General features: G+C 42.1%; 1 protein-coding gene across 2 annotated transcripts in view; it reads left to right on the forward strand.

Moving 5' to 3' along the window:
• The first annotated feature begins 10,208 nt into the window (after nucleotides 1-10,208).
• Nucleotides 10,209-22,464, forward strand: part of TSC22D1 (TSC22 domain family member 1) — a 90,757-nt gene continuing 78,501 nt past the window's right edge. Inside the window, exons 1-2 of one of the 2 annotated variants that reach the window (XM_063149338.1) lie at nucleotides 10,209-10,673; nucleotides 11,299-14,150. In XM_063149338.1, coding sequence (XP_063005408.1) covers nucleotides 11,332-14,150 — 2,819 coding nt within the window. In that variant the 5' untranslated portion in view covers nucleotides 10,209-10,673; nucleotides 11,299-11,331. Of the gene's footprint in view, nucleotides 10,674-11,289; nucleotides 14,151-22,464 lie in introns of those variants that run through there. The other variant, XM_063149335.1, reaches the window with a different exon arrangement.

Here is a 22,464-nt window from a genome sequence, read left to right on the forward strand (position 1 = left end):
ACCTTTATTGCTTAACATGTGAATCAGATAATTTATCTTATTTGCTATCTGTAGAGGCAAATGAGAATTCAGATTATGGCCTCCATAGCTAAAGCATGAAGATGTTAAAATCTTAGAGTATGAAGTCTGCTAACCAGCAGCTGCAAAGTCTCATCTTCCAGGGCACAAAGAGAGACAGAGGACAAATACCAAGTATCTGCACACTGGGTATCTGGAGAACAGCCTCCTGCAAGGATAAACAGCTGAAAATTGTAGCAATGCTGAGACGATTTAAGACTTGGATGAGCTGGAAACTTGAATGCCCATGAGGACTCTGAAAATTGTAAGCTGTAGGCTCTATCTCTTGGGTACCAGAGAATGAAATCTCATACTCCTGCTGCAATATTATTAACATCTGTTTGTATTTCACTGGCACCTAGTGACCCAAATCCAAGACTAAGCCAACCATCTGAAAAATGAATACACATGCACCATGGGTCCATGATGTGCACACACATGAAGAGAAAGACTCCAGAGAAGGAAACTCTTTCTGCATGCATCTTTCTTTGCCATAAATGCACTTGTTCCATGAATAACAGCAATAACAACGCTTGCCTACAGACTTTTGCTGTGTACAGAGCAGGTCTCCATCCTTCCCAATTCATCAACATTTTTCTCCTCACCAGAACATTGCCCCTCCTCAAGCCCTTTCTGCCCCCAGAGAGGGCTGTGTGGTGGCTGGCCAGACCTTGCTGGCTGAACCACAGTGCTGTGGCACTGCCACCCCAAATGGCTGCAGTGTCACCTGTTGCTCCCTGGAGCCTGTGTTAGGACCTCATCCTTTCCTAGGCTGCAGAAGTGCAGGATCTTCAGTGCTAGCATACCTTTGGGATCTCTGTTCCTCTCTGAAATGAACAAACAGGTTCAGAGTTATTAAAGAGGGGCTGACAGACAAGCAGACAGACAGCCAGGCAGAACAGTTGTGTAAGCTTTGTTTCCTTAGGAAAGCAGGCTAAAAAAAGAAACAAAATGCAGTATTCACTCATCATTGTCTACAAAAACACTGAAATCAGCTATTTAACACTTTGCAATGAGTGTAATGGCTCAGCAGAGTTATTTATTCTGCTTGAAAAACCTGTTTCTAGGCCTCAGAGGATTAGTTGAGAAGCAGCATAACCTCTGTGTGACCCTACCCGAGAAGAAGCTGGTCTAACTGGAAGCCTGAAAGCAGCATTTTGAAAGTGGTGGCAGCTATGTGTAGCTGTTCTAGGACTGAAATTAGGGGGAAGTTTTGCAGAGAACAGAAATATTCTAAGCATCAGAAAGGAGAAGGAGTCACAGAAAGTAAGTGAAAAGTAGGATTGAAGACAAGCAAAGAAAAAACCTCAGGATCAGCACATTAACAAATGCATTTAAGTGGGATAAGGAATATGGTATATAATTAATATTATAGGTTAAAGGTATGTACAGATAGTTGTTAAAAGCTGCATGGTGAAGAAATTTGTACAACACAGATTTGGTGTTCCTAAACACTTTTTAAATCAACATGAAGCATCACTGCCTCCAAACACAGTGGATGCCAGAGCAGAGAAAAGACGACATCATCAGTAATATGAAGCCAGGACTTAACCCAAAAATCTGCTTTCATCTACCTGCCAGTGTTGGGTTTGGAAGGTCATGTTCACGTGGACTGTAGAGAGATGTCCAGTTTGGGAAGAAGGAAGATAAGAAACATGGGAAGGAGCTCTCAGCTGCACAGGCCAGGCTAAACCAAGCGCAGAGCACCCTTGGCTAATAGCATCTGACAGCAGGAGGAGGTGGAATTGTCAATCAGCAGACAATGAGAGCACCACCAAGTTATGTTAGTAAACGTTATTGAGATTATTATTTCCTAACATATATGTTAGGAAACATATATTAAGATTATATATATAAAACAATACAATGTATATTTTCAAACAGGAAACCACAGATAAAAATATTTACTTACGTATGCACATATTTATATACATGCATAGATTTATCTATATAAAGAATGTGATTTTATTCCCCAGCATAATGTTAAAGACTAAAATCACATTCCTTTCTCCTCTGGATAATCACTTGTCACTTTAATCCTGGTGTCAGGTAAAAGTCTTCAATTATTGATTGTTGTTCTTTGCCAGATAAGAGTATTGTATATATTAATGGTAGGAATAATCCTACGGATTATATGAACCCTCTCTTGGTAAGCATAGGATTACTCTGTACAGGCAGTTCTTTAGTAATTTATCTTGGCTAAATTTGAGTGTCACTGAAATTGATTTTCTACCCTTTTCTCATGGGCTGTCATTCACTGTTAGTGTTCAGTGTACCTTCCAAACTGTTTCTTCTAATGTTCAGTCTAAATATTCTTTTTCTGATGCCATGGGCTCACATACTTCCCACTTTACCCAAGGTCCCTTTTGATGGACACCCACTAGACATCTAATTACCCTGGATTCTCCTAGCAGTCAGTGGAGACAGCTCCAGAGCATGCAGAGCTTGTAGGTGAATGTTCCTACTCTGTTCGAGCAATGTTACAGCAACACTTCTAATTCAGGTACCTCACTGGGGTTGAGCTGAATTTGGATTTTGAAATACTACCCCTCCCCTTTAAATAGTCACAGATGATTATCTTGTGATTTAATGCCTCAACCTGAGGACACTCACAAACAAACACATACTATGACTGAAACTCCTGCTTTTTCCAACATCAATGTTTGCTGCATTTTTCTGGGCTATTTGCTGTTCTCCAATATATTTCTAGTACCACAATGTTCTAAAATTATTACAATTCACAGGGCATATCAGCAACAACAGCTCCATAAATGTCACCAAACATTAAAAATGTTGCTTTGCATCCATTTTATATTCCAAAATCAGGTCTAATTTTGTGTTTACTAAGCATGTGAACTAAGCAAACACTTCCGGAACTACTAAGCCTGCATGTTATTTCCTGGACCTGTGTGATTGACACAAACACCACCTCTCACCTTCATGTCAATGAATTTCATTTGTATCCCATTCACTTCCTCCTTTATGCACCATGAAAAAAGTGCCATCTCCTGCAGCCCACGCCAAGAGGGAGTAGTTAGGAGTCCTCTCACCAAGGATTCCCTTTGACCATCCTCGCTAGGCTGCTTGGAGGAGGCACTTGTCAATTGGAGAGCAAGTGTTCTGCATGTTACTGAGCTCAGTTTAGCATGAGTGCTGACCAGGGTTTGTCTTTTGCTTCCCACAGATGGTTTCAAAGAGACAGCTGGGAAACACAGGGCAGGGGGTGTTTGCTGCAGGAAGCAATCCCCTCACTTACAATGTCACCACATTTTGTCTCACAGGACAGACACACTGACATACTGCCCTTTATTCAAGTAGGATGGGCTCCATCAGCACAGTCTGAGGTGTGTTTTGACACTATTTCTGCCTTTCCTCATGTGTTATCTAAGAATTCATTCAGCACTGAGATGTGGCAAGTAACCCCAGTGGGTTTTAAACTCTCATCAGTGCTCCCATGCTGAAACTACTAATAAAGGTATTAAGACTGAGGAGGAATAAAGCGCTTTCCAATCAATAGCAGCATGCATTTTTGTTAATGGCCTATTTAAAATAGGGAACTTTCTGATTTCTTATGAACAACAATTAAGATGCCTTAATAACAGATAAAAGTGGAAACGAGGTAATGTAGCTTGAACCTAAAACCTGCCGTGAAATATTGCAGGACTGGCTTTTAAGCTAAGACACAAAGCTCCATCAGATATAATGTCAGCATCTTTCAAAAAATATTGGCAGCATGAGGAGTAACCTTCTTCTTGATAAGGACTCAACAGTGTTACCAACTAAAGGTAAACAAAATCCTAGGTCTCCATAAGGCCACACCTTAGCACATACCTCATCTTTTTGTCTTCTAAGCCTACAAATATTTACACATTTAATGTTAAGTTTTTAGGGGTTTGGTGACCAAATGTTAATCAAAGGGACTATTCACATGACTGAAGTTAAGACTCTGACTTTGTGTTTGAACTGTCAGGACTTGGCACATCTTTTGTTCTACTGAAAGTGATAAAGACAAATTTTTTTCTTGTGCTTGACTTAGAAATCCTAAACCTGTTTCCAACTGAATTTTGTCACAAGGGCATTTTTAATATAACTTTCAAGGCTTGTCAGTGTATGTGTGCAGAAGCAAAAGTGACAGGTACAGTATTTAAAATGCAGAGAAAATCAGAGACAAGATGCTTGAAAAATTACAATATAGGGAAACAAAGACCTCACAGATACAGAAAAATTAAATTTACTGCTATTGTGAATGAGTTTGTAAGTCCTTTAGCAGAGAAACAGTGCAGTATATATAACTTGTATTATTGAAGTTATCAGGAAACTTACCAAGAGACTACTGATAAAAATTGTGTTTACTTCTGCTGTGCTCATGACCAGTCTGTGCTTACTTTCAGTAAGCAGTTCAGTTATATTACAACGAATGCATATAAAAAACAAAGCCAAAGTTTGCTCGAGTACTGTCCCATAGTAAATTCTGGATCTCTGCAAACAAACCCTTACTTCCACAGAATATGTTTTAAATGGCCAGAAATACTGTTGACACAGCCAAAAGGGAGATGAAAACTAGATACACAAGCTTCAGACAATTAAATGAGTTTAAGAAGAATTTCTCTGTACCCTCCACAATCAGGAGATCCTATCTGCCTCCAGTTACTGTGTGATAATATGACAAAAATTGTGTGGCTGTACTAAATACTAACTAACTATACATTCTACTTTTCCAAAGAATTCAGCATTGAAGAAACCCATCTCTTCAGGGGAAAAACAGAATTTAATTCTAGGCTGAGATTTTAAAGATTTGTGCCTTATCACAACAGACACATTCACTCATGACCATTCAAGAAAACCACACATAAATCACAGAACTTTTAGACATCACAAAATTCCCAGTGTAGTGAGGGAACACAAAGTACGTTCCCAAACAAAGCATTTTCCTAAATGCTTTTCTCTATCAAGTTTAGGATCAGCCAGAAGAAAACAATTCCACACAATCTTTGTAACTGAGAACTACAAACCAAGAGCTCACATTTTCTGCATTTTTATACAGTCCTATGCAATTTTTTATGATTAATTCATAAAACCTAATCTAAAAAAATGGTTGACCCATTACTTTGCTCATTGATTTACCAGACAAAAAAAAAAGGGGGGGGGGGAGGCTCTATTTAACTGTATGACCATTTTCCATTGATTTGATCATCTATTTTATTTAATCTTCAGCTTAATTATATATACCATTTGGCTGACTAATCAAAGATCAAACAGTTAGCAATCTAAGACCTGTACTCTACAAACACTTAATTAAATAAATGATCTCACACTACAGTGGTACTGCATTCATTACAGTTGCATGTTGAGGTATCGGGGAAATATTTTCCATAATTTGGCACTTCTGTAAGATGCAAATTCATCAGTTGACTACAAATTCGAGAGAAAATGGAGGAATAAAGGAGAGCAAGATGAATACAGTGATAAAATCATGGTGATTTTTTGGCTGTTAATTCATTAGTCATGGGCTGGTGCAGGGTTCACTTTTAACCTTTGCTCCCACAATACGGTTAATATAGTCCTGTATGTAGTCTACACACCTATAAAATTTAAAGTGATGATAAAGCTTCTAAACATCTTTCATTAAATCTGAATTTGAATACAATCCCCATTAAAAAGACTGCCTACTTGGCCACATTCCCCGAGTGCAAGTATAATGAATATTTTAAAACAACTTTTCCAGATGATCTAGAAAGATATGATTTTGTGTATATTGGCATTGGAATATACCTTACTAGTCTAAAGAGAACTGACTTTTTTCCCAAGACTGCTAGATTGCAGTCTTGAATTGTTAATTTCTGCAAGCATTTATTTAATAAAAACTTGTGAGAAAACTTCCCTTTCCCAAATGTTCAACATTATTTAATAAGAATTAAAATAAGGGATGAAAAATGTCTCAGTAGGCGTTTTGGAATCAGCAAACTCAACCAACCAACTAACCGGCCAACTAAAAACAAAACAAGAAAGGAGGATCAAGACTTGACTTGAACTTTCCAAGAAAATGCAGAAGCAGAATTACCACTTTTTCAGGGCTGAAAGGTGAGAATTTTCTTATGACAACTTCTCTTAGAAGGAAGAAAAAAATGCATACACCTTTGCAAATCAACTGAGAGACTACAGTCAGCAATATTAATGAAGAGAGAAGCTTTCTGTCTAAACCAACAATGGCAGATTCATGGAAAAAAATTCTTTTCATTAAATTTTTAAAAAATTATTTATGAAGCAGTCACACAGGATTTAAAGCATGCATCAGACTGATTTGTCATAATTCTGACTGTTTTGAGTAAAAACCCCATAGTATTCCTGCTTGTTGGCTTTATAATTACTTGGTACAAAGACATAAACTACTGCATATGCTAGGATGAATGCACGCAACTGTGTCAAATAGTAAAGGAGCCAAAGAAAAAAAATATTAAAATACTGCTTCTTTTGGTATCCTTGGAGAACCTGTGGTGGTAACAAGGCTTGTTGTTTCCTGTCTGAAGAAATATTACATATACAGGAGACAGATTTCTAAATATTTACACTTTGAAGATCTTGTTCTCTTGCACTAGCCCAAATTATAAGATTTTAAAGTTGAAATAAGGGTTATTACAGACACTCACTCTCCCATCAAGCTCATCTGTGCCTGTTCATTTGGGAAGCACGTATGTAAGAGATGCAATCCAAAGGGATTCCTCTATCCTGGCAACCCGCCAGCACTCTTTGGTCTGCAGCTGAGGTAATGAAGGGACTGCAGGACTGGCTGCCTTGTAGTCATGAGCACTGCTCACGGTCAACAAGCTGCTGAATCCATCCAGTGATGACACAAGTAACTCTGGTTCCAGCTGGCTGATCAATACAGTTAATTAAAAAATAGCAGGTAGACCTGTTTGGAATAACTACTGGGTAATTTCACTTACTTTCCACACATGGTCGGTTGTGTGGTGGCTGAATTTTGAAATACCTGGTGTTTTGTAAATTAGGTATATGATGAAATTTCGTTTCCCACCTTGAACAATGAAAGAACACCATCCATAACAATTATAAATTTCAGTTTTTAATTTTTTCATTTTAATTTCATATAGTTTAGTGGACATGAAAAGGAATTAAAATTGTTAATCTGAGAATCCCATTTTTATGCTTAGACTAATGCTAACAAAAAAATGAAAGAAAGAGAATTAAGCTTATACCTGAAGAAAATAGGCAAGGAAAGAAAAAGGGTGTAACATGAAAATATTCATGTTTACAAACAGCATTAAAAAATTACTTTCAAATGTGCCACTTCCGATGAGCTTTGTCTAGTATACGCCATTATTTTGATTGTTAACAGATCAGTGACCACATTATGCAGATAAGTTAACACTGTAATCTAAATTTCATTTTTTCTTCAGTTTCTCTTTATAAGAAGAGAACAATATGGACCCAATTAATAAAACCTCCATCTCACACACTGTACTATGAAGCAGCACAACAACTCAAATTGAATATAAGTTAATTAGCATAGGCAAAGCAAACATTTAATTACTAACAGTACTGCTCTTTTAATTCTTTTTCAGCCTTGCTGATATTGATTAGGTACATACAAACTTTACAGCTCAATCCTTTTTAGGTTGCTTTTGCACAAATTTTTAAGTCTAGAAACCAACTCATCTGTATTCATAGCCTCTGTATTCATAGCTTTAAAAGTAGTTGGACTTTGTTCAAACATTCAAAAAATCATCTTTGAGCTGTGAATTATTACAGAAGACTTAATTCCTCAAAGGAAATTGTTCTGGGAAAGTCATAAGCAGACAGAACAGGGATTTTTAATGGCAGTTGACTTGCAGTGTGGAGCTCTCATCTCAAAAATGTTTACATGTGTGAGTATCTCATTAAAGACAATCTAAGATTCCAATGTTGCACCAAGGATCAAGATGTAGACAGGTTGTGGGCACCTTTGTGATGCTGTCCTGAAATCTGTGAAGGTTACATGTAGGCAGCTCACTTTCAGGTAGTATGGTCTTTAAGTATAGGCTTCTGTCTGATTATCAGTTTTTTAAAAATAATATTGGCTTGCCCTCAGGAAAAGAAGAATCTTATTTAACTATGTGTCAACTGTTCTTTAATTTCTGTATAAAGACAGTACAGCCATGGAAGGAGCAAGAATTGCAAGTCTACCTGTCAGGTACCTGGAGACCTGAGTTGAATGCCTGCATTCCAGATAAAAGGAATTAAACTGCAAAAGGCAGGGTTTTCTCAAAAGCCACCCCTATCCCCACACCAAATGGGAGCTAGATAAGCAAGGTTAGCAGAGAGAGACAAGATGGAAGTCTGAAACTCAGGAACAGACAGCAAAAGCTCTCACTGTGTGTGACCTTGAATCCTTATCCTTTTCACAAAATGGAGCAAGAAAAGCAGCTTTTTAGTTCCTCTGTGATTAAATGCCACACACTAAACATGGGAGACTCAAATCTCCTCTCTGCCTAAAGGAACTAACATTTACATCTCCCATAAGAACTCTCTAATGACTCAGCTGTATGATATAATACCTTGGACTCTCACAACTTTTTTCCCCATTAAAGCTCTACCACTCTTCCTTATGTGCTTAAATATTCACTGCAGCAAGAGCCAAGCCCTGTTTTTTCTCCATGCCCTGTTGAATTGCCCTGACCTGTGGGCTCCACAGTCAGGGTACAACACAAGCCTGAGCCCTTCAAGTCCTGCAAACACTTCACTAGTGCTTCCAGGCAAGCCCCACCAATCTCAAAGCAGTGATTTGAGACATCTCCTGCCTGCTCATGGATGTCTCTGTTTGAAGACAAAGCCATGCTGCCAGGAGTTGAGAATATGAGCAGCTCTCCATGGTGCACACCATAGGTAGCATCAGGCTGCTGGAGAAGCAGGGCAGAGAGTGTGAACCTGTCCCCATCTCTGTAGGAATGCAGGACACTTATTGAGCTCTGAAAGGCTGGCTGGAGAAGGTTCTACTGCCAGGAGAGGGAGAGCAGTGCCAGTGACGGGGATCCATTGGGCTGGATCCATTGGTCATGGTGGGGCCATGAGATACCTGCCAGGCAGCTCTATGCAAGCCAACAGGCACAATAGCACAAAGGAAAATCTCAGAGCAGATCTGGGTGCATCGAGCATCTCTGGAGATCAGGTGCTTTGCTGCCCACCGAAGGGGAGAAGGTAGCTCCCTTTGGGATGGGACGGAAGCAGCCTCGCCGTGGTGGGCGTGCTGAGCTTTGCCGCCTGGCTCTGGCGATGCCGGCACTGGAACAGTGAAGGAAGGTCGGCTGATTTCACCTCGATTCCATTTAATAAGTTGTGGTGTTTTTTTTTTTGTTTTTTTTTTTTTTTTTTTTTTTTTTTTAATCAGCGCTTCGGTACGGTTCTACTGGAGCTTTCATGAGAAGCTCCTCCACACGTACACACACACGCACATTGACACACCGCATGTGGATGCGGATGAACGATTCCACCTGACCTCCGGGCATCCCTGCCCCGGCACCGGCGGTGCCCAGGGCGCCTGCGGTGCGGGTGGCGACCCCCGCCGGGGCTCGGGGCCGGGATAGAGCGGGGCACCGCGGCGAGCCGCCCGCCCCGAGCACAAAGGGAAAGGCGGCCCCGAGCAAGGGGGATGCGCGCACTCCGCTTTCCTCCCCGTGCGCGGGGGAAGGAGCGGGAAGGAATATTCTGGACGGAGGGAGGGGAGGAAGTAGAGAAGGTGATGAATAACTTGAATAAATCTGCAGCAGAGCTGAGGAGAGGGGGAGGGAGGCGGCGGCGGCAGGTCATGTGAGGCACAGTCATGCTGCGGGCAGAGAGGGGGCACCTGGCGGGTACACGATGCGGCCGGCGAGGGGAGGGGAGCGGGCTATCTACCGCCCGCCATGGCCGTGGCCGCAGCCTCGCCCCCTCCTCAGCCGGGACACCCCCACCCGCCCGCGGCGGGCTCGGCGCCGCTCGGCCATTTCCGCCACGCGAGCCGAGCCCTATTTCCGCCGGCCCCGGCCAGACGGGCTTTATGTCTGCCGGCGGGCCGCGCGTGCGCGGCGACCGCCGCCATCTTACGTTGTCTCTCGCCCGCCCTCCCCTTTGGCGAGCTCTCCCCTCCTCCCCCCCGCGGCGCCTCCTCCAGCGCTCCGTGAGGAGACGGGGCAGGCACGGGGAGGGAGAGACCCGCGGCGGCGGGGAAGCCGGGAGTAGACCCTGAGGGAAGAAAGGACGGGGCGGACGCACACGCGGGAGGAGGAGGAGGAGGACGGATTCCAGGCGCGGTTCTGCGGAGGACGAGCGGGTGCCGCCTGTTATAAAGGGGGAGGAGGCGGCGGAGGGGGAAGGAAGAGCGTGCGGAGCGGAGCCTCCTCCAGAGACAGCCAGACACAGGGAGGAGAGAGAGGCTGCCTGGCTGGCTCCCCCTTCCTCCCTCCCTCCCTCCCTCTCTCTCTCTCCTTTTCATGGACTCTTTTGTCGGGTTGCTGCTGCTGCTTTTCTTCCGTCCTTATTCCGTCTCTCTGATACCCAAAATGATTCAGCTCCATGGCTGCCACTGACGGGGATGTCCCTGCCCGGCTCAGCCTGCCGCTGCCGCCCTGCTCTGCGCCAGTCCTGTACGTATCCGCGCCTTCCTCCTCCTCCTACTACTAAGAGCGGTGATGGCGAGGGGCGCCGGCCGCCTCGCCGGGCTGCCCTGCGGGCCCGCCGGCTACCCTCGCTCCGCCGAGGCGGGGAGGGAGGGAGGGCGGTGCTGCCGGCTGCCGGCGAGCCGCGGCGCCCGGCGGAGCCTCCGCGGGGAGGAGGAAGGGGCTCGCCTCCGGGTCGGCCGGCTGGCTGCCCTCCCGGGTGAGGCGCAGTCGGGGGGCTGGGGAAGGGGGGGGCGGCCGAGCAGGGAGGTGGTGGTAGAAATCAAAGGGAGGCGGGGGGAGGGTGGTAGGGAGAAAGAAAGTGAATGGCGGAGGATTGAAAGTGTCACATTCAGAGGCGGCGGAGGACCGGTGCTCGCCCCCTCCCTGTCTCGGAGGGGAGGAGGAGGAGGGGAGGGGAGAGGGGTGGTGGTGAGCGGCGGTGCCGAGCCGCCTCAGCCCGTGCGCTGCGGGAGTCGGGGGGTTGTGCGTGCTGGTGTCTGCCCTGCCCTGAGCACACAGCTAACTGTGTGTGTGTGTGTATGTGTGTCTGTCTGTCTCTTTCCATACCGGGGGATTGCACTCTTAAAATACACTCGATACAATGCACCAGCCTGACTCAGCCGCAGACATTAGTGCTAGGAAGATGGCGCACCCGGCGATGTTTCCTAGAAGGGGCAGCAGCAGTAGCAGCGGCAGCAGCTGCGTTACTGCTCCCACTGCACCAGGTACCGGCGTTGGGAGCGCTGCCCTCTCCGCCGAGGATTATCAGCCGCCTTTGCTGGTCCAGCCGCCGCCTCCATCTCCTGCAGCAGCTTCAACAGCGGGTCCACAGCCGACACCCCCTCATCCACAAAGCTTGAACCTCCTCTCGCAGTCTCAGCTCCAGCCACAGCCCCTTGCACAGACTGGAGCTCAAATGAAAAAGAAAAGTGGCTTTCAAATTACCAGTGTCACCCCTGCTCAAATATCAGCTAGTATGAGCTCTAATAACAGCATAGCCGAGGATACAGAGAGCTATGATGACCTGGATGAGTCTCACACTGAAGACCTGTCATCTTCAGAAATCTTGGATGTGTCTTTATCCAGAGCCACTGATATGGGAGAACCTGAGAGGAGTTCTTCTGAAGAGACTCTAAATAACTTCCAAGAGGCAGAGACTCCTGGGGCTGTTTCTCCTAACCAGCCTCACCTTCCCCAGCAGCATGCTCCTCTGCCTCATCACCCACAGCAGAGTGTTGTGATCAATGGAAGTGTTCATCCCCATCACGTTCATCATCACCACCATCTTCACCACCACCATCATGGACACCATCATCCATCCCATCCTGGGGTGGGTAGTGCCCCAGTTTCTGGAGGACCACCGCCCAGTCCATCGTTTAGAAAACTATCAACAACTGGAAGCTCTGACAATGTTATATCAACTGCACCAGTTTCTGCTGCATCATCCACTGGTTCCCCGGCATCTGCCGTGTCTAATATCCGCACTACAAGTAGTCCTGGCAATTTAGGTATAAGTTCTGCTGCTGGAACTAGTACCTTAAGTAATATTGGTGCTGGTAGTTCTAGTGTGGCAAGCAATGTGCTTGGTACTATAAATTTAAGCAACATCATGAGTACTGGTAATGTAAATGCTTTGTCTGGAACTAGCAGCAATGCTAATGTGAATATCTTGAGTGGTGTTGGCAATGGTACGAGTGCTTCCTCTAGTGTCATTAACAATGTTACTAATCCAACTGCAGGAATGGCAGTGGGATCAAGCCAGCAGCAGCCTGCATCTGGCACGTCAAGGTTTAGAGTTGTAAAATTAGATTCTAGTTCTGAACCTTTCAAAAAAGGTAGATGGACTTGCACTGAATTCTATGATAAAGAAAACACTGTTGCAGTTTCGGAGGGAGTAGCAGTAAACAAAGCAGTAGAGACGATAAAACAAAACCCGCTTGAAGTGACTTCTGAAAGGGAGAGCACCAGTGGGAGTTCTGTTAGCAGCAATGTAAGCACACTGAGTCACTATACAGAAAGTGTGGGAAGTGGAGAAATGGGAGCACCTACTGTGGTACAGCAGCAAGCATTTCAAGGTGTGGGTCCGCAGCAGATGGATTTTAGCAGTGCTGCTCCTCCAGCAATTCCAGCATCTAGTATACCACAGAGTGTTTCTCAATCACAGCTTGCACAAGTCCAGCTGCATTCTCAAGAAGTAAACTATCCACAGCAGAAGCCAGGGGTCCCACCTCCTGCACAGGCCAGTCTAACCACTGTTACTGGGGTTCAACCAGCCCCAGTTAATATACTAGGTGTATCCCCATCTCTGGGCCACCAGCAACCTGCCCTTCAGAGTATGGCTCCACAGCAGCTGCCGTATTCGCAGCCGGCGCAGCCCGTGCAGACTTTGCCAGTGGTGCAGCAGCAGTTGCAGTACGGACAGCAGCAGCAGCAGCCAGTTCCTACGCAGATGGCCGCGGGTCACGTTAAGGCGGTGAACCAAAACTCTGTCACGGGGGCTATGCCAGACTACATTCAACATCAGCAGATCCTTCAGACTCCAGCCCCTGCCATGCAGCCAAGTTCTACAGGAGTAGGAGCTGGGCAACCGGTTCCTGTTGCCCAGGCACAGGGCATGCAGCCTTCAGTGCAAGCACATCCAGCTGCTGCCCCGGCTCAGCCTGTTGCACATGCTCCAGCAGCAATACCAGGTGTAGCTGCCAGTGGTCAAATGCTAAATGTTGGCCAGCAAGGAAGTGTAGCTGCTGTGGTGCAACCACCATCTGCTGCAAACCAAATTCCACCTCCAGTTATGCCATCAACGGCTGCTCCTCCATCTTCCCAGGTAGTGCAGCCTGTGCAGACAGGAATAATGCAGCAAGGATTACAGGCCAGTGCCACAGGCCTTCCTCAACAAATGGTCATTGCTCAGCAAAACACCTTGTTACCTGTACAGCCACAGGCACAAGGAGTGGAATCTGTAGTCCAAGGGATGACTGGCCAGCAGCTGCCTGCGGTAAGCCCTATACCTTCTGCTAGTACTGTTCCTGCACCAAGTCAAGCTGGTTCAGCTGTGCCTCCTGGCATACCTTCTGCTTCCGTAGGTTTGGGACAGCCACAGAATATAGCACAGGCTTCGGCTGTGCAGAATGGCAGCTTGGCTCAGAGCGTTAGTCAGCCTCCCTTGATATCAACAAGTATAGGTATGCCAGTGGCACAGAGCGTGCCACAGCAGATGCCATTAAGCTCTACCCAGTTCCCTGCACAATCACTAGCTCAGTCCATTGTAAGCCAAATGGAAGACGGCAGGCGCCCTACAGAACCTTCCTTGGCGGGTTTACCTCAAGCTGCCGGCGTCGAGAGCGGTGGTGGAGCATCGGCCGCTTCAGATGGCGCTAGCAGCAACGTGCCGTCCTCGGCCTCCCTCTTCCCGCTGAAGGTGCTGCCCTTGACAACGCCTCTTGTAGATGGTGAGGATGAGAGGTAAGACTGCCTGTAACTTTATTAAAAGATGGGCTCTCTGATAGTTTGATTTGCGCTAACTTGCAGGTCTTGTTACAGCCATTCTGTGAATTGAAGCAGTGTGATGTTTCTGTCTAATTAAAATACTATTTCGCAGGTCTCAGCACATGCAGATATTGTATTAAAGAACTTGTTTTCCACTTGAGGGGGTGGGTTGTATTGATTATGCTTTGAAACTACTGTGTGGGTAAATTGTGCTTAACAGTCTGTTCAGTGTGTATATTCCCACTGAAGACAAGAATACTGTAGAGTGTGGATATACTAGTGGTGATTGCAGTTTAGATTATTTATTGTATGGAAATAATTAGTATTTATTCTTAGGTATATTTTTTTCACAAGCCTGGACTTCATCCTGCTTTAGTTTGTCTTTTTAAAATATTGACTTTACTAAGGTTGAACCAGTTGCGATTCTGTGGTGTATTCCAAACCTCTTTGACAGCCAAGAGATGCTTTAGGCAAATGAGTATGGTGGGATAAGGGATGTTCAGCAACATTGTTGTGGCTCTTTGAATTGAACCTGGGTACTTTTGGTCTTGATGGTGTTGCTTCAAAGCGTTAATGCATGGTGAGATCTGCTCAGGCCTGCCAAAGGGTGGTGAACCTTTGCATCTGCTGCACCAATTCTGTGCAGTTGGAGTAAGAAAACTGCATTTTTTTTCCCCATTTTCACCAGTTCAAACTAAATGTATTCTCCTTTTCAAGTAAATGACCACTGCCTAGTCTTAATAGTATGTGCATGTGAACATTCTCCTTTCTTTGACATTGTGTGCAGAGAAGTTGAGACCATTGTGTGTGCAGGCTGAATTGATTGAAACATCAATTTAAAGTGTCATGGTTTGATATTAATTATGTGTGGAGAGTCCTCCATGTGTTGAGGACCTCTTGTGATATGGGTTTCTGAGTGGCCAGGAAAACTGGTGCTTCTTCCAAAGAACTTCTTGTCTAAGAAGCTACATTAATGAAGAAGTAACTTTTAAGATAAATAACCCTCCTTGGGAATGTGGAGCAGGACAGAAAACACTAGAAAAACTGAGACTAGGGTGAGGAGACAAATAAGGCACTAAACACAAAGTGGGAAAAATGCTGTAGCAATGGGAGGTGAAGCACTTTTTAAATACCTTCTTGGTGCCATAACTTTAAATCAGGAGTAATACCAGTGGCCAGACTATATTAATTTTATTTTTTTTAAATAAAATGGGTTGCTGGGAGAGGCTGGATTCTTTTCTTAATATTGAAAATCCTAACTCTATCAGCAGTCTCTGATTATGTTGATCATAAGGTGTTGACGGCCGTAGTGGCTTTCATCACATCTTTCTGAGATGCCAGAGAACTGTAATGAGTAGCAGCTTGTCTTCCAGGAGTGCTAGAAGACAAGTTCCAACACTGTTGCATTCTGATTATGTTTTTTTAGTCAATAAGTACATGAAGGTGATAGAAGACAGATTGGGGTGTTAAAGCCAACAGTGTCACCATTATGCTGTTAGCAGTTTTTCAGAAATATTTTTTGGTTTTCTTTCATTTGAATTTTGTAAACTGAGACCCTAATCCTTCTATTCATGAGTCCCACTGGCGTTTGGTGGTGTTGTTTGTTTTTGTTGTAGTGTGGTTGTTGTTTTTGGGTTTTGTTTTCTTTTATCAACCAAAAAATCCCCCTAAGCCTTCAGGGGATCCTAGCCAAGTAGAAAAATCATAAGCCTAAAGATAGGGTTTTGGAGAATGACATCTAGAATATGTCTGTACCTTGATTTTAACAGCATATGTTAACAGTTTGACATGATTGGTAGTTTTTCCAGAATGTTTAAATCCCTCAGGGTAACAATAGCCAGAAATACCTTCTTCCTCTGTTGTTTGGCCAGCCAAAGATCATATCCTTTCTTCTCCCATGCACGTTGCGTCTTTGTTCAATCTGTCATCTCCAGGTAGGCTACACTTTTGTTTCGCTGCAGTTGGAAAACCATTTATATTCTTTACACAAAGCAGGATATGACTCTATTAAATGGAGACCAAAAATAATTGGGGTTTTTTTTGCACGCAGTAGTGGCCAGGTTACTTTTGTGTACAGTCAGACCATTTGCAGCAGCACGTCTCCCTGTATTTGTATGTGACCTTAAAAACCCGGTGAGATTGCTTCTGTTTCGCTTCCAGGGGATCTCAGGGCAGGGTCTTTCTGTTGTCATCCTCACTGGACTTTCAGGCTGAAGCTGAGAGTTTGTTACTCACTGAAGGCAGTGCAAGATATGTTGTTACTGCGCACTTTTCTGGCCATGGGATCTCTCTAGTTCATTTTTTGCTGGTTTGGTAGGTTATCCCCTCTTTCACAGGAGGTAAAGGGTAGTGTATTGTGAAAGGACATAACCATTTCAGAAGCAGGTGTATTTTAATTATGTGTGTTTGAAATCCCCATGTCTCTCTCTCTTATCTGCACACACATATATCACTGAAGATTTCTATCAATACATCCCAAGTGATTCTAAACCTGGCAAAGGAAAAGGTAGGAGAAAAGAAGTGAGTGGTGACATAATTGGGCCAGCGAAGAAGCTGTAAAATTCCATTTAGCGTGCCTCTGAAAACACATCTGACCCATGTAATACCTTGTATAGATTAACTTCCAGCTTTCCTTAAAGCTGTATATAGCAGCCTTTAAGGCTGTGCCAGTATCTTTAACTCTGTTCAGTTTTTAGAATGCCATTTGCAGCTCTTTCTATGCCTGTTATCAGGGCATGGCCTTTTAAATATAGACAGTGTGGAGTGTATCTGCTTTGAGAGCCGTAACCTTTACTTCCCCAGTATGAATGACTTTTATTTCAAGTCATAGTGAAGATTAGATATTAAAAATGAGCTGCTTGGCAGAATGCCATATGGAAAATTAGTTTGCAAATGTTAATAAATAAAGAGGATGTGAATAATACTCCCTGTATTTTCTGTATTAAAAAAAAAAAATCAAACTGCTGAACAAAAAACCTCAACAAAATCACCAAACAGATTAAATTTTTCTGACTAGTCTTTCTTAAACCTGTTGTGTGTGCCGTAGATGTTTGTGTGTTGGTAGGTTCATCATCTCTTCATTTTTTGGTCTACAAAAATGCTGGCCAGTTTTTTGGTTGTTAAATACATTTTTTTTCCCCTTCTCCTTAGCTTGAGCCATGGTATGGACTCAGTGCATAGTTCTTAATTATTTTCTTGGATTTGGAGTGGTTACCTTGATTTATTCACTATAATTACCAAATCTTGCTAATTGTAGACATGGTCTTTTGAGTTTAGTATTTCATCTTTAGAACTGTAGAGCAGGATTGCTTTTATTTTCCTGTGTTTGATATTTAAGAGTGGAAGAATACGTGTTTGTATCACAGTGAATCTTTCTATGTATTTATACTTAGTGTTGCAAAATCAGTCTTACATCACTGTAGACAATGTTTTGCTGTACATGCTTGCAGCAAGATTTTCTATGGACTTACATTATTTTTAAGTTACCTGTAAAGTGAAGACTTCAAAAGTTAATATATTTTACAGCATCCTGTGAAGGCTGCTATATGTGAATTTAAAAATAACTTAATCTGAAGTGTTGTTTGCCATTACTCAAAAGCAGATTTTGTGAATGAAGGATAAGAGAACTAGTAACTGCCTCCCTGTCCTTGACAACATTTCCTGCAGAATTGTTTGCATTCTTTAGGCTGGTGCAAGTTGTGTTCACCTGTTTGTGCATGTCATCCAACGAAGCTGAAGAGAAAGGAGGAAAAGATGATCCAAACACAAAACAAGCACAGGGATTTAAAATATGTTTTATTATCTGACAATATCATTATTTTTTAAGAGAAAATTTTAATAAAAGATCCCTTTAGAAATGTTTTTTTTTTGTGTAGGATGTGTCTTTTGGCTTGGTACTAAGTTTGTAGAGGGGCTGGAAGATGAAAGCTGAACATGAGAATCAAGACTTGTGAGCAACTTTTGAGAGATCTCTAGCAGTAGTAACTAGTACTAGATTGTAAAGTGAAGTACATCAGGAAGCTGGATTAATGTTCATCATGTATACAGCCATGTAGTGAAAAGGTTTACAAGTGAGATTTTTACAGATGTAATTCAATACTTTTTGAAGATTTTAGCAAGCAGTAGTGAATGAAGTAAGTAAGGTAGAACTGGAAGGTTCAATTATATTTTTGCTGCAGTAACTATTTTGCATACTTACTTTGATTGTGTAAGTGGTTTTAGAGTTTATATGGGCTTTTTTGTTTGCTGGAAGTTTTGCTGCTCTATATTCGGTAAGAAAGGAAATCAATACTTTACAACAAAGGATTTCTGGTGGATTAGCATAGATTTATAGTGATTTTTTTTTTTTAGTTGCATTTTAGGGGCACTGGTGTTATTTTCTGTCTTGCGGATTTTAAACTTGATTCATAGTCTTGCCACCATTTTGAAAATCATGTAATTTAAGTTCTAGGAGATGAGCTGTTAAAAAAATCTGTTCATATGTTCAGTTGAGCTTTCTGTGGAACTTGAAAAAATTATTAACCTCACTAATGTCAAGTGAAGTGAGTAGAAAGAGAGACCTTCGAGGAAGAAAATGTGTTTGCTGTTGTGTCATGCTGACAAGTCCAGTTTCTCACTTTGTCTGATGGAGTAAGAGACCTATTGTTGGTGGAATTGACTTTGTTAGTTCTGCTCTAAGTGAAGAATAATGAGGAGTTTAGGGTGTGCACCTTGTATGTCTGCTGACCAGCTGTAGGTGGCAATACCTTTTTTGATGGAGCTTTTCCTGGCGTCTTTTATGGATGTCTTTTCTGCATGCCATGATACACTTTGAACTAAGGGTTGCTGCAGTGCTTGGTGTTACATTGCCTTTCAAGACAGGAAGAACCAACTGATACCAGGGGGTTATAAAAGCAATAATTTAGCACTTAAGGCAGATGCTGAGAAATTATCTCTTCAAGTGACTTCCAGAAACCATTCCTTAGCACTGCAGTTCTGGTTGCTCTTTGGAGCAGGGTATAAATATGAAACCATCTATGTATGTGTATGTGAAAATGAACAAACAAGATTTTGAAGTATTTAATTAAAGAAACAACCTTTGTTACTGTCTCAAGGTTTGCATTCTTTACAGGCTAATCTGAAAATTATAATTAAACCCACTGACAAATGGATTGGTAGTGAAGTGTTTCAGCCTTTACAAGTTACTGTGATGTAGATAATGGGGAACAGAGTAAAGACTGTATCAGTCCATCGTAAGCTAGCAAAGTTAGCAGAGTGTGAGGGGAAAATAATTAACAAACAAACACCACCATCCTCTCCAAAAAACCCTAACGCTAGCAACCCCCAATATGTTAATGTATCTTGCTTAGGCATAAATAAAAGGCCGTATGGTTAGCACACCTATGCTACAAAAAGACCTCCTATAACCTGTTCATCTTACAGATGGAAATAAAGTAAATAATCCTTTTCAGACCTGTCTCTCAACAGCTTAGGAAGTACATCAAATTGTAAATAGCAATATTGCTAGTCTGGTCTTTTAAAGAGGAAACTGCACATGCCTGAGTATCAGTGCAATTATAGGAAGTGATTCTTGGTATGACCTTTCTGGGAATAATTTGTGATCTGGGTTTGCAGTGTGATGTAGGTGAAACATAAAAATGACTAGAAAAGAATAGTGTGTCTTTGTTCTCATTGATTTAATGCACTGGTTCTTTTTCTGTTCTTTTGATTAATTTATGAGACTAAAATGTACTGTGTGTAATACATATTATACTTTAACAAGTGACTGAAAACTTCTTAAAGTGAGCCTATACCTTTCATTTATGGATTTACGCCACCAAAAGCTGTGCTATTTAAGATGGACTAAGGGTAAGATTATTCAGTAAATTATTTCATGGTAATGATTGCTGTAAATAAGAAACTAGTTTATTCTCAGCATGGTTGTACAGGAAACTATAGCCTAAAGCTAAGATGGAAAGAGTTCCTGAGTGACTGGAGATACAGCATTTTATTTATTTTAGACTGTTCTAAAGCATTCAGACTTAGGAATTGTGTGATGGAAGTGCAGCGTAATTATGGTATCAAATTGGAGCACCTGATCATCCTTCTGGCTTTAATGTCTGGGAACACTTTAACTCCTTTTCTGCCTTTGGAATTTGCTAACAAAGATAGTAATTGTGCTACAGTCAGTGGTGTAGAAATCCTTATCAGCTCATTTTGTGCAAGCCTCCAAACACCTATTGTGCATTGTCAGTGCTGGAAGCAGGATTTGGTTTGTGGTTGCAGTTATATGCAGAAATCTCTGTCTTCCACTGAGGCTGAATTGACTTTCCCAAGAGAGGTATTTAGAGGTTATAAATGTTTGGCAGGCAGGGATTGTAATGATGCCATACAGGCAAGTGGAAGAGCCTGTGGTAGTTCAGGTGTTCTGACATTGTTGGTTACCTTATGGACTCAGTCACTTGTTAGTACCTACTAAATGAGGGCTTCTGATTTTGGTGTTGTGCAGAGATGAAGAATGGTATTCATTATGTTCAAACACATCCTTATGCTTTAATAATAGAACTTGCTCAATTTTATGAAATTTTTTCATACTTGCAAAAGTAAGATCTTTAATGTGTTTTGGTAAAACAGAAAAGTCACAGTGAAATTTTTCACTGTTTTCTTTGAGCAAACAGTTACTTTGATTATGCTTCCTTTAAATTATTTTGGTATTGTTGTGTACCAAAAATGACTCCTGTGTTTTATCTTCTCTTCTCCACTGGGTTTTGTTAGATGCTTGTCCCTCATGTTTAATTGTTTATTTTGCTGTTTTGAGGTGTTGGTGAGGCTTCCTATATTGATGACATCTGACACTCAGGATGTAAATTTAAGAATTGTAGGCATTCAGATTTGTAGTTCTTGTTCCAATTTCTGTTTCTTCTTGCAGTGCAAGGTTAGTGATGGTCCAGAACAGTAAAAGTAACTTTGCTTCTTTCAACAGAGTGTGGCTACCAAAGCAAACTACTCTTTATAAGTAGCCTTCCTTACTGGGGCTTGTAGGTATTGTACAGTCTGAAATGGGTACAGAATTTTGAAAATGTGCTAGAAGAACAGAGTAAGAAGTAAAATAGTTGGGGATTTTGTTTATCATTATAGCTTGGGAATTTAACACAGTTCTGGAGCTTACTGAACTCCTTAAAGAGCAACAAATACACCTACCACTGATGCTAATTTTTTTTTCCTCAAGGAAATTCTCAGAAAATAGCTTTGTAGTTGTTTTAGTTAAATTTAAGGGGTATCTTGTTCATCTGTTTATATACTTCTGAGTAATCAATTTTTTGAGTTCTGTAGCTGAGAAGTACCATTTTATAAATTGCTAAAACAGGCAGCAGAGGATCTTCTCTAAGTTTAGATTTAGAGATGAACTTGCTGCTAGGTGAATGGGACCATAGTCTGTTAAAAAAGACAGGCAGTACTTCTAGTAAAGTATAGATTTGATAGCAACTAGAAGTTGGTTGTAGAGTGTTTTATAACCTTCTGCTTAAGTTGGTTAAATGGCTTGGCCAGGCATATTGTTTGAGCTTCTGTGTGATTGTTTGAGCTTTTGTATGGTTTTGGTATTTTTCTAGCCTTCTTTTTTATGTCTTTTCTTTTCTTTTTTTCTTTTTTTTTTTTTTTTGGTCTTGTTTTGGTTTTGTTTGGTTTTTTTGTTTGTGTGTGTTTGGTTGTTTGAATTAGCATGGATATCAGCAGGAAGTTTTCAGGACTCTGATTTCCCGGTGTGTTACTGAGTTTTGAACTTCTCCAGCAGCTGTTTAAGCAACAGTGTCAAAGTACTGTGCTAAATACTAGGGATAGTACTGAAAGCTGCTGAAAATGTGGATACACATTCAACAATAGTTTTAGCATCTTAATGTATTTAATAATAGGGTTCTTTTTTACCTCAGTACTGCAGTGTAGCTCGTAATGATGAGTTACACAGGTAATGTAATTTCAGCATGCAGTGCTGTTACTGTGTGGTTGTGTCTTTATCCTCACTGTTACACTTGGTTCATTCCCCCTGTAAGATCACAAGACATTGATCAAATGTAAGCTACACCATCTTTTTTGCAGATGTTGTTAGCCTTTTATTTGTAATGCATTGTCTTGTGGATCCTAGTTATTGATAACTGAGTTATCAATATGTTGATTGTCTTTGGTTCTTACATATCTAGTTAGTAGTCCTTTTAGTTACATAAAGTGTTAAATTCTGAGTTTGGTATCCATTAAGTGTTGCTTATGCTGGTTTATAAATAGTGTTTTCCTCCAAATCCTTGTAAACAAATAAAAG

Source organism: Melospiza melodia, chromosome 2 (genome assembly GCF_035770615.1).
Source record: "Melospiza melodia melodia isolate bMelMel2 chromosome 2, bMelMel2.pri, whole genome shotgun sequence".
NCBI lineage: Eukaryota > Metazoa > Chordata > Aves > Passeriformes > Passerellidae > Melospiza > Melospiza melodia.